Here is a 13,020-nt window from a genome sequence, read left to right as displayed (position 1 = left end):
CATCAGGTTTGGGAGGGGGGGATCCACAATGAAAATGAAACCTTGTAGGGAGCTTAGAGTAGCTTCTTTTAAGTGTTTTATTTTAACTTATTTTTATAATTAACTTTAATTTTATTTTTAAAATATATTTTGAATTTTTAGCAAGTCAACCAGGGAGGAAGAATGAGGGCATCTTGCTTCTTGGGTTCCTAAGTTCTTTTTTTTTCTTTTAAAATTTATTTATTTTTGGCTGCGTTAGGTCTTCGTTGCTGCGTTCGGGCTTTCTCTAATTGCGGCGAGTGGGGGCTACTGTTAGTTGCGGTGTGCGGGCTTCTCATTGCGGTGGCTTCTCTTGTTGGGGAGCACGGGCTGTAGGCGCATGGGCTTCAATAGTTGTGGCTCGCGGGCTCTAGAGCACAGGCTCAGTAGTTGTGGTGCATGGGCTTAGTTGCTCTGCGGCATGTGGGATCTTCCCAGGCCAGGGTTCGAACCTGTGTCCCCTACGTTGGCAGGAGGACTCTGAGCAACCAGGGAAGTCCCCTACTAAGTTCTTTTTGAGGTTCAGAGTTCATGCTGGTCCTGTGCTTAAGGAAAAACACCCTAAAAAAACCAATCACAATTATAAAAGTAATACAATTTCTACTGTCAAATCCAGGAAATTGTAAAGAAGAATGATTAATAACAGTCAGAATATTCCTTCATCTAGATGTAATTTGTCAGCATTTTGGTGTATGTTTTCATCTATACCTATGTTTGTCTAACAAAATTGAGATCTTACTATTTCTTTCTGTTTCCCCTAACATTACACTGAAAGCATTTAAGCATTTTCCCATGGCATCAAACCAATCTTGAAAACATCACATGGGGCTTCCCTGGTGGCGCAGTGGTTGAGAATCTGCCTGCCAATGCAGGGGACACGGGTTCAAGCCCTGGTCTTGGGAAGATCCCACATGCCGTGGAGCAACTGGGCCCGTGAGCCACAATTACTGAGCCTGCGCTCTGGAGCCTGTGCTCCGCAACAAGAGAGGCCGCGATAGTGAGAGGCCCGCGCACCGCGATGAAGAGTGGCCCCCGCTTGCCGCAACTAGAGAAAGCCCTCGCACAGAAACAAAGACCCAACACAGCCATAAATAAATAAATTAATTAATTTAAAAAAAAAAAGAAAACATCACATGGATGGGCCATAGATTGTTGAACCATTCCCATTTTGGGGACTATATTTGCAGGTTTGCACTGTTACAAATAATACATCTTTGTAGTTAAATCTTTGACCTCATTTGTGATTACTGCCTTGAGAGAAAATCCTGGAAGTTATTGGATCAAAGGATATATATACATTTGCATTTCTCTACGTGGACAAATTGTTTTCTGGGAAAACTTGTTCTGGAGTAGACATTCTACCGGCAGAGAATGAGCGTCTGTTTTCTCTTCAGTGTTTAGTCTTTATAATCATTGATAATTTAAGTGAAAAGTGGTACCTCGCTGGTGTCTTCATTTAAGTTTGGTTACTAGTGAGGTTGAACACTTTCCCTATGTTTGTGGCCACTTTTATTTCTTTCATTAGTTTGTTCATGTCCTTTGGCAGTTACTCTGTGAGGTGGTAGCATTTTTCTTGTAGATTTGGAAGAGCTCTTATAATGTTAGTGACTCTTCGTCATAATTGCAGATATTTTTCTCCACCAGGTTGCTTATTAGTTTTGTTGATTATATGTATGAGTGTGTGTGTTTATATGTACACAGGTTTTTAATTTTCATATAGATGGATCTATATATATATATATTTTGTTTTATGCTTATTACAGGTATTCAAAGTTTTCTTCTAAATCTGGGAGACAACTTTTAATTTAACTCATTAATCCATTCGAAGCTTATTTTGGTGAAAAGTATGAGTAATAATCTGTATCTTTTTCCAAAAGATCCCTTTCCCCAGCTCTATTGAAATACTGTTCTTTCCTCAATGACATGTAAGGCCATCTTTATCATGTACTATATTCTCCTATGTTCCAGTCCTTTTTCTGGGCTGTCTGTCATTTTCCATTATCAGATGCTGTTGGAATTAAAGTAGCTTTGAGCCCTCCTCGTTGTCCTTTTCCAAGATCCTTTTATACAAAGTTAAAAGTCACTTTGTCTAGGTGGAGGAAGAAATTCCCTCTGGGACTCAATTCAGCGAAAAGACACTTGGGGCTTCAATGCCAAAGAATCAGTCGCACAAGTTAGGGATGCATTTCCCCAAATAAGACTTTGCATAGTTGTGAAAATTTGAACAGGCATCTTGCCAAGTATCCTATGTACCAGCTGAAGGATCCACAGGGCAGTGAGTTGTAATAAAAAGGGCTATTTTTGTGTTCCCAGACTCCTGCGGTGAGAGAACATACACTATTTTCAAACCAGATGCATCCTTCTGGTTTTTAGATTCTGCCACTTCCTGGCTTATGTGTTTATTAGGACCACAGCTTCATGTTGGTCTGCAAATGATGTACGTTCCAGTGCTGTTGGGTTTGTCTGCCCTTTCATATCTCGGTGGGAACCACTAACCCTAGAGTGGGATACCCAGGTATTTTCCCAACTGTGAGGTGACCAGTAGTTCTCTAATCCTGGGTTCCATAGAAGTTCCTCAGGGGGTTTACAGACTGTGAACAATAAAGATTTTAATCAGCAGAGACAGTGTTTCATTGCTTATTTTATGTATTTAGGTTCTCTGGAAGATTTTGTTTTGTCCATCACTGGTAGGTTCAACAAGCCCTGACCTAGATAGTCTAAGGTCTCTTGGAGTTCTAAAGTCATGTGATTCTGTAGTTCCTCATGCTATCAGCTCACCCAGAGGTAGCCCCGGGTGTCCAATTCTGTGTTCTTGTTAAAAGAGAAGAAAGGAAACCTGGAGAAAACTCTAGCCCACCCATTTCAGACTGAAAGTCTATTCAGGGATTGGTCCATTGTTTTCTCCCATTTTCTCTTTTGTCCCCCGGCTGCCTGGTGGCTTCAGAACATGCCCCTCCTTCTGTGGGGTTCCTCCGTCACTTATCTTTGTTCCACCAGGAGTAGTTCATGATCTCGAGCTGTATTCTTTCTGTCCCAGGCAGGGAACGTGGTGACGGGAGAGATGGTGGAAGAGCTTATTCTTTCAGGAGCAGATATAATCAAAGTGGGCGTTGGACCAGGTAAGACTTGCTGGGAGCACAGCAGGGGCTGTGGGCGGAGGGGGGCGAGAATTGGGATCTGGGGCTTGGAGGGACCGGAGATGCCCAGAAGGTACCCCATGAATGATCCATCCTCAAGTTTAAAGCACATTTCTTTTGGAAGTTATTGAGCTTCTGATCAGAAGAGGCTCCTGAACAGAAGTCTCATTGAGCTGCTTTCTGATGCCTCTGGGGAGGTTCTGAATGAACTTGAATGTGGTTTGAATGAGCTCTTGGTTTCAGAACATTAACGTGGAAGAAAAGAATGAGGTCTCACGAATGATCCCATTCACCTTGAAGAGGAAGGTGAAGGGTGGAGAATCCGTGGGGGCAAGTCTATGTGAATGTTCGAGGGACCCCAGACATTGCAAATAGGCATGCAGCTGTGAGGTCACGTTCGAACTTGACCTGTGGCTTAGGCGGTTCTCATCTCTGGCTCCTCCCCTGGTACATACCATCTCAGATTTTGCGGCATCCTCCTGGGCCTTCTCTCCCAGGATTGCCATTGGCATTTTGAACTGAGGAACGAGGAGGAACCTTTCTATCCTATACTGGGCGCTTCCATTTTCTCTTGGGGCCGCTTGATGCTGGCCTTGCCCTTTGGCCAGACAGGAGCATGAGCTTCCATATTTTTAATGTTTTCATTGTCACATTGTAAAATTCCTCCTTGCACATCCATTATTAACCAAACACTAAAACTGAAGAGAAGGAAAGAATGAGATACACATTTTTTTTTTTTAAAGAAACCCATATTTTATGTATTCATTTTTGGCCGTGCTGTGCGGGATGCAGGATCTTAGTTCCCTGACCAGGGATTGAAGCCATGCCCCGTGGAGTGGAAGTGTGGAGCCCTAACCACTGGACTGCCAGCGAAGTCCTGAGATACACATTTTCATTTGGGAATAAAAAATAGCAAAGATTTTTTATAGGTATCGTCTCCCCGGAAGACACTACCAAAAAAGGAAGCAAATAATAAACCAGTATGAGAAGAGTCTTTGGGAAAGCACTGCCAGGATGCAGAAGACATCGTTGTACTGTGACCTGGCACCATTGTCAGCCTTGAGGAACTAGGGTGGACATGAAGAGACTCTTGGGGAGGGGGAGCCCTGTACGCTTGTGAAAGGCCCCGAGCTTTCACTTTGGTCTTTACTGGGTGTCTGTCATTATTGAAAAGTCAGAGAGGATAAAGCCCAGTTCCTGCTTACAGGGCGCTCTGCCCGCCTAGAATGGGCTGTAATAGATTAGGCTTGTAATAGGGTCGACTAGGCTGATAACAGGCCGGGAAGGCTCTTTTCCCCCAAAGCAGAGCGCGCACCAGTCACCTGTTTAATTGAGTGTCTCCTAGCTGCCGTCGTGCTGGGTGGGTGCTGTACAGGATGTGAGGTGTGGAAGTGGTCTTCTCGGCCCTCAGAGCCGTTCTTGATGTAATCTTGAGCGTTCAGCCGCCCTCGTTTCCTTCCCAAACGTCCTCTATACATGCAGTCTCTTTGCCCGGAAGATTTATTGTCCTTCCACTGTCGCTGTGTGCCTCCCAGGCTGTCTGTTTAGAACAGGCGTGACTGAAGGGAGTAAGAGGCTTTCTTTGAGCCTGATGTATTGGAGCCGCTTCTGTAAATTTATTGGAGGGGATGCTTATGTTTCACGAATTCTTCAGCATGAAAACACTGGGTACTGTCTAGATGACAGGATTAAAAAAGGTTCATTATGGAACAACTCCTGGCACTTGGGAAAAAGCATTAAAAATGCACCCCTCGCCCCACCCCCTGCTCTGGGCTGGTACCCAGTTTCTCCTTTCAACCTGGGGCTTAAGACCACTCCCACGCCTTGGCCCTCGCCTGTACAGAGCTCCAGGCCACTGCAGCTGGGCCCCTGCCCTCCGCTGAGGGTCTGGCAGATGAGTGGGAAAGGAGAAAAGCGAATTCTGAGCCAGAACCAGAGGTTATACAACTCCAGTTGTGCCTCGCACAGTGTGTGCCTGGGACAGGGGTGCCTTGGTCAGGAGAGAAGGTCATTGGCCCCAGGGTAGTGAGTGGCCCGTGTTGTGCCCTGCAGCCCGATGCTGGAGAAGGTGGCTCCCCAGTCCTGGTTTCCCTGCTGGAGCCAGGCCTCAGGGTGCAGCCGTGGTTCTCCAGTCCTGTCCCTAAAGACACCCCCCTCCCCCCGGGAGAGGTCTGTGGGAAGCTGAGAAGCCACTGGTGGTGGTGGGGAGCCTCGCCCGAGGGTCCGGTGGGAGGGAGGAGTTCACGCCCAGCTTTTACACTGGCCCCAGGGCACCCCAGAGGCGACACCACCAGACCTGCAGGAGGGACTGAGTGAGTGAGTGGTGAAGCCGTAGAGACAGGGACGGGGGTGACTCATTCATTCTCGAGTTCACGCATTCTTTCTGTGACTATTTATAGCGCCCTTATTATGTTCCGGGCTCTGTTCTCAGCGCTGGATTGACCACACTGAATATCCAGGGAGCTAACCCTCCAGCAGAGAAAACAGATCCTCGGTTCTTACGCAAATAATGATTTAAATGCTGTTTTTGAAATGAGGGCTGTGATGAACAACTTCCCTGCGGCAGTGACATTTAAGATGAAGCCTGAAAGATGAGAAAGGGTTGGCTGGACCAGGGGGTTGGTGCAGAGGGGAGCGCTCCACAGAGAGAACACCCTGTACAGAGGATCCCCGAGGTGGGAGGAGCTGAAAGGGCAGCGTGGCTGGAGCCTGCTGGGTAGGGGCAGGAGGAGAGAGCGGGCAGAGCAGGGGAGACAGTCCGGAGCTTGATCCAGGTGGTCTCGGGGCGGGTGCTCACCTGCTGGGAGGGAGGGGGAGGCTTGAGCAAGGGGCCCTGTGCTGGAGAGGCCCGTGCTCTTGGCGTGACTCAGAGTGGACCTCCCTGGACTAATACCCTGCAGGCAGTCAGCCAGGACTGGAGTTGACTGGGGAGGGCAGAGGTCTAGGGGATGAAAGCATCCAGGTGGCTGCTGTGAGTTCTGCAATGGAAGCTGACCTCAGAGTCCTGGCTGGACTGGGTGGGAGATGGGCCACGAGCGGGTGGGGGCCGGGAGGCTGGGGCATGGAGAGGACAGAGCCGAGTCAGAGGGAGGCTGCAGGAATGCCCTGAGTGCCGGCTCCCTTTTCTCAGGGGCTTATTGCAAGGCTGGGCAATGTTCATCCCTCTTGTCATTTAATCTCCCTCACAGCCCTGTGAGGTTAGTGCTTTTATTTTCATTTTACAAGCAAGGTACCGAGGCTTAGAGAATTAGTAATTTGACAAAGGTTGAAGGTCAGGGAGGCTCAAGGTCATGGGAGGCATCTGAAGTTCCCTTGTGGTTGCGTGGAAAGTGAAGGAAGGTGGGAAAGAATGGAGTTTAAGGATGGAGGGTCAGTAAGTGGGAGCTGATGTCATAGAAGAGAGTGACAAGGTGTAGGGTGGAGTGTCCTGGACAATAGCAGATGACGGTGATGAGGCCCTGAAGGGACCTAAGGCCAGATGGTGGCCACCTCCATTGAGCTGTGGGGCAGCCCCATGGCTCCTCTCCCGCCACTGTGGAAAGTTCGCCCCCAGGAAATTGGGGCAGGGCTGTGTGACGGTGATGGAGGTTCGTTTTGTATCCCGTTCTGCTCATTCATAACCATCTCTCTTTGGGGTCTCCCTCTTCCTCCATCCAGGTTCCGTGTGTACCACCCGCACCAAGACGGGAGTGGGGTACCCGCAGCTGAGTGCTGTGATCGAGTGCGCAGACTCGGCCCACGGCCTGAAGGGGCACATCATCTCGGTAAGTGTCCAAGTGGGGCTGGTGGAAGGGTCTGGGAGCATCTGAGGAAGGCCCCTGCTCCCTGGCTGCCCTTCACCTTGTTGGCATTCTGTGGGCTCGGGAGTGAGCCAGGCACATGGTCACGGCATTTGGTGACAGTCGACCCTACTCCCTATGGATTCAGCTCGAGGTGGTGGGTAGCATGACGGGGGGATACGTGGGGAGCTTTGAGAAAGTGAGAGGGCCATGTGTTAGCTTGCTAGGGCTGCCGTAACAAAGTGCCCCAGACTGGGTGGCTCAAACATGAGAAATATATTGTCTCACAATCCTGGAGGCCAGAAGTCCAAGAATAAGGCGTCAGCAGGCCATGAAGCCTCCAGGGAAGGCTCTGTTCTGGGCCTCCCAAGCTTCTGGTAGTTCTTGGCTTATGGCACCAGAGCTCCAGTTTTTACGTGGTGTCCTCCCTGTGTGCAGGTTTGCCTTTGTGTCCAAATTTCTCCTTTTTATAAGAACATCCGTCATTTTGGATTAGAGGCCCATTCTACTCCAGGGTGACCTCATTTTCGCTAATCACATCTGCAGTGGTGTCAGATGCTGTCACCGGTTACCGTAGTGAGGGCAGATTGAGTAGGATGTTGGGGGCAGAAGTTAGATTTTTGTGGGTGGAGAAATGTATGGGAAGGAGATGAGCGCAGAAGCAGAGTCAGTGATCATGAAGCTTCTGGAAGTACAGCACCTCAGTACTCAGCCACTAACTGTCAAGGATTGAATGAATGTCAAGTTAATCCTCCATTTATCTGTTATTCTACTCCACCTTTATCGACATGACCGTCATTCACATAGTTACCACGTCTCTTCCCTTCTAGATGAGATGCTCAGAATAGGACAGAACATGTCAGATATAACTGGATGGACTTGGACAGAGCTATGGCTTCCACTTATGTGGGTGATACATACATACATGTATATTATATATAATTAAATTCTGTATATTTAATATATATATATAAATTCTGAAGTGGTGGTGTATTTTTAGCGGTGCTGTAACAATGAACTCACACTGAATAGAGTAAATTAAATCTTCAGACCTTTTCACTGGTCCAGTTGCTAAGCCGTGCTCCCACATTAAGTAACTGACAGATTATTTTGTAAAAATCCAGATGTAGTAAATTACATATCCTGGTGAAATGATCGCTTGCTGATTTTGGCTCAGCATTTCAGCTGGTGAGATTTGATTTCTGGACCTGCTTTGAGGGTATAATACTCTTTAAAAATCCCTATGTGCACACCATCTCATTTGAGTCTTACTATGGCATTGGAGCCCTGCAGCCATTGCTTCCCCGCACGTGCCTTGTTACAACCAAAAGGAAGATCTAGTTCTTTGACTCGTGGTCCAGCGCACACTTCCTGTGCTCCTTCTAGTTCTTCATCCAGACTTTCCATCCATCCATCCATTCAGTCAGCACGTATTCATTGAGCATCTACTGTGTGCTAGAAGCTGGAATAAGTGACCGAAGATTTATTGGCTGCTGACAGAGTGCTAAGACCTTCCAATTAATATCTTTTCCTTTTAGCTTTTGCTCCAATGAACAAATTAAAACCCATTTATTGAACAACTCATGTGTAAAAGGCTGACATAGAGCCATCATCCTACCTTTACAGAGTGTGGTGATTGAACTCACTGGAGTCACCAAACAGCACTGTCCTCCAATATGGTTCTCAAATGCTCGCCGTAGCCTCGTCTTGGGCCGGCTGCATGACATTCACCAGGGAGACTTTTCACCATAGACATTCCTGGACCCCATCCTGTTGAATTAGACTCTTCATAGTTTGCCCTCCAGAGCACCATGTGTAATTAGTTATAAGTCTCCATTCACCATCAAGTGTCTTAATAACAATTTAGACCGTATATATCTTCCTTGAGTGGCCACCATTTCTGAATCAGTGGAGGTCAAATTAATGAAGTTTTACTATGAACTTATTCTGAGATCCCATACTTGTGTCTTTCTAGAAATTTCCCAGTTGCTTAGTTTATAGGACCATTTGGGGAGTAGGGGTGGAGGCTCTGCTTGCACCACAAGTGACTCTGAAAATCAACTTGGGATCTCCTTACCCACCATCATTTTATAGCTTATGTCAGCAGTTCTCTAAGTGTGTGCCCAGACCTGGAGTATCATTATCAACTGAGGACTTGTTAGAAGTTCTTGGGCCTCGTCTCAGACCTACTGAATCAAACTCTGAAGGTGAGGCCCAGGAATCTTTTAAGAAGCCCTCTAGGTACTTCAGATGTGCTCCCAAATTTGAGAACCACTGGCTTCTAGAGTCGAGGGTCGGTACACACAGGTCGGGTCCGTGTACCAGAGCCAGAGCTGTCTGCTGGCACCCGGGGAACAGCTTCTGTGAATTTCTCAGGAACAGTGACAGCCCAGGCTGGTGAGACCGTTGCTCCAAGGTTCTTATTTTTCCATTGATGGCCGGAGCTTTCCTAGAGGGGGTTAGAAGTTCAATCTGTAGTGCAGACCCCGTGAGTTCACAGACTTATATAGGTTCTGCACCCTTGACGTCAGTTCATTCCTTCTGACCAGCAGCTGAGTGTCTTGGGGTTCAAAGCAGCTGTTTTTCTCACTGTCCCTTTGTCTAATGGAGTTTCACAAGCAGGTTTCTCCCACTTACCAAGAGTACTAAACCCGCTGGAAACCCATCAACTGTTAGGATCCTGCCACTTTGTCCAGTTTCCTTCCAGCTGTCTCATTTTACACTTTCGTTGCTGAATTAGCATGTCTGTGCTACTGAAGTTCAGAAGGAAGCCATAGCAGGGGGTCGGTTACACCCAAGAGGCTGGATGTGAACTGTGGTCCACGTGGGCTTCTGAGAGGCAGAGGACTGAGAAATCCAGGACACCTCCTGGGTAGGTGAAGATTAAGGTGTGACCAGTTCATTTTGTCTTGTCATCTGCTAGGGACATGACACAAAGGAGAGCATTTTAAAGGTGGAAACAGCATTAGAGGAAGTAATGGCTGATGTGTATTGAGCAGCTGCTGTCTTTTGGGCACGGTACACCTATAATCTCTAATCCTTGGAACAATGTAGGTATTAGGTAGCTGTTCTCTTCATTGGACAGGTGTATTAGGGTTCTCTAGAGAAACAGAACCAATAGGGTGTGTGTGTGCGTGTGTGTAGACATAGATTTATTATAAGGAATTGGTTCATGCAATGATGGGGCTGAGAAGTCTCAAGATCTGCAGGTGGGTTGGCAAGCTGGAGACCTAGGAGAGCCGATGGTGTGATCCCAGTCTGAGTCTGAAGGCCTGAGAACCAGAGAGAGCCAGTGTTTCTGTTGGAGTCAGCGTCCAGGGTCCCAGTTCTAAGGCAGTCAGTCAGGAAGAATTCTCTCACTTGGGGAAATCTCAGCCTTTTTGTTCTATTCAAGCCTTCAGGTGATTAGGTGAGGCCCACGCACATTAGGGAGGGCAATCTGCTTTACTCAGTCTGCTGATTCATGTGTTACTGTCATCCCCAAAACACCCTCACAGAAACATCCAGGACAATTTTTTGACCAAATGTCACTCCATGGCCCAGTTGACACCTAAAATTAACTGTCACATCCAGTGAGGAGACTGAAGCTTTGAGACCTAAAGTAACTTGTTCAGCATCACACTGCTGGTGGGGGGAACAGCCAGCTCTCAAACCGAGGTCTGTTCATCTCCCGTGTTCCACTCCTTCCCTTGACCACCCTCATTTAGAAAGTGTGGAGACTCCGAGGGTGAAGGGCTGGCTGAAGTCACCAAGAATGCAGGGTTGGCCCAGCATCCCGGGTCTGCTCCTTTCCCATCACACTGCTTTGGGGGACTTCAGCTTAACCTGTGTTTATAGCTCACCTTTTCCCCGCAGGGTCCCCAAGAACATCTTCAAGTGAAGGGATCAGAGTCAGAACCCAGTGAACCCTTAGGAAGGGGAGGGATTGGAACAACCAGATGAGTTCATTGTCCACTGATACCCAGAATGGCTTGGACTTTGTAGTGCTTCACAGGACCTAAAAAAAGGTCCTGTGATGAGGTTGGCTGGGATCACTATTGTCTCTTGACTCAAGGCCAAAATTTTAACCAGTGCATTTGATAAAGACCTAGAGAGCGTGCTTCTCTAGTTTGAGGAGGGAATGATAGAGGTCAAGCTGATTCAAAGTTACCCCTGACCCCCTCCTTGTCTACACCCAGTCAGTAGGGCTCTCATCCACTCACTGACCCTCTGCAAAGAAGGAAAGATTGATTGGCAAATTTCTTATTTTGTTGATTTAATGTAGTTGTTTAGGAAACGGTTAGACCATTATTTGGAAAGGCCTAAACAAAGTCATTCAAATAATTTATTTTGAGGCTTGAAGAATTCCCCAACCAAAAAGGTTTAGCCTAGAAAAAGTTAGAAATATAAAGGAAGTTAAGATTACTGGAAATGCCATCTTTTTCAAAAACTTTATTTTACTAAAGTGTAGTTGATTTACAATGTTGTGTTAATTTCTGCTGTATAGCAATGTGATTCAGTTATACATATATATATTCTTTTTCATATTCTTTTCTATTATGGTTTATCACAGGATGTTGGATATAGTTTCCTGTGCTGTACAGTAGGACCTTGTTGTTTATCCATTTATACATAATAGTTTGCATCTGCTAATTAATCCCAAACTCTTCATTCCCCTCCTTCTTGGCAACCATAAGTCTGTTCTCTGTGTCTGTGAGTCTGTTTCATAGATAAGTTCATTTGTGGCATATTTTAGATTCCACATATAAGTGATATCATATGGTATTTGTCTTTCTCTTTTTGACTTACTTCACTTAGTATGATAATCTCTAGGTCCATCCATGTTGCTGAGAATGGCATTATTTCATTCTTTTTTATGGCTGAGGAGTATTCCATTGTGTATGTGTACCACATCTTTTTTATCCATTCATGTGTCGATGGACGTTTAGGTTGTTTCCATGTCTTGGCTATTGTGAATAGTGCTGCTGTGAACATAGGGGTGAATGTATCTTTTCAAATTAGAGTTTTGTCTGCATATATGCCCAGGAGTGGAATTTCTGGACCATATGGTAACTCTATTTTTAGTTTTTAAAGGAACTGCCATAGTGTTTTCTATAGTGGCTGCACCAATTTACATTCCCACCAGCAGTGTAGGAGGGTTCCCTTTCCTCCACACCCTCTCCAGCATTCGTTATTTGTAGACTTTTTGATGGTGGGCATTCTGACCTGTGTGAGGTGATACCTCACTGTAGTTTTTTTGGTTTGTTTTTGTTTGTTTGTTTTTGCGGTACGCGGGCCTCTCATTGTTGTGGCCTCTCCCATTGCGGAGCACAGGCTCCGGACGCGCAGGCTCAGCGGCCATGGCTCATGGACCCAGCCGCTCCGCAGCATGTGGGATCTTCCCAAACCGGGGCACAAACCCGCGTCCCCTGCATCGGCAGGCGGACTCTCAACCACTGCGCCACCAGGGAAGCCCCTCACTGTAGTTTTGATTTGGATTCCTCTAATAATTAGCGATAATGAGCATCTTTTCATGTGCCTGTTGGCTATCTGTATGTCTTTGGAGAAATGTTTATTTAGGTCTTTTGCCCATTTTTTTGATTGGGGTGTTTGTTTTTTTGTTATGGAGTTGTATGAGCTGTTTGTATATTTTGAAAATTAAGCCCTTATTGGTTGCATCATTTGCAGATATCCTTTCCCAGTCCGTAGGTTGTCTTTTGGTTTTGTTTATGGTTTCCTTTGCTGTGCAAAAGCTTACAAGTTTGATTAGGTCCTGTTTCTTTATTTTTGCTTCTATAGAAATGCCATCTTAAGATAACCACTGCTAATGTTTTTATATGTATGCTGCTAGACGTTTTCAGAGTTTACTCTTAAGTAGGGTTCTAGTCTCGTTCTTCCATTATTATAGCTGTGTGACCTTGGGCAAGTCACTCAACCTTTCTGAGTCTCCCTCTTTGTCTTTCCCCACCTATAAAATATCAGCTTCAGGTTCTTGTGGTGTTTGAACAGAAAAATGAAGTTTGTAACAATCCCTTGTTCGTAGCCGGTGCTTGATTACAATTCCCTCTGCCCACTGCATGCGGACTTTTCACTGCCCCTTCTTTTAG

At 46.3% G+C, this 13,020-nt stretch overlaps 1 protein-coding gene across 2 annotated transcripts in view; it reads left to right on the top strand.

The window, feature by feature from the left end:
* The window catches only part of GMPR (guanosine monophosphate reductase), a 41,467-nt gene that overhangs the window by 18,048 nt on the left and 10,399 nt on the right, over positions 1-13,020 (top strand). For both annotated transcript variants that reach the window (XM_049716370.1, XM_049716369.1), the window contains exons 5-6: positions 3,056-3,137; positions 6,813-6,919. In XM_049716370.1, the coding sequence (XP_049572327.1) occupies positions 3,056-3,137; positions 6,813-6,919 (189 nt within the window). The remainder of the gene's footprint in view (positions 1-3,055; positions 3,138-6,812; positions 6,920-13,020) is intronic.

This window comes from Orcinus orca, chromosome 10, assembly GCF_937001465.1.
Source record: "Orcinus orca chromosome 10, mOrcOrc1.1, whole genome shotgun sequence".
NCBI lineage: Eukaryota > Metazoa > Chordata > Mammalia > Artiodactyla > Delphinidae > Orcinus > Orcinus orca.
The sequence above is the reverse complement of the archived record's forward strand: the minus strand, read 5'-3'. Positions and strand labels throughout refer to the sequence as shown.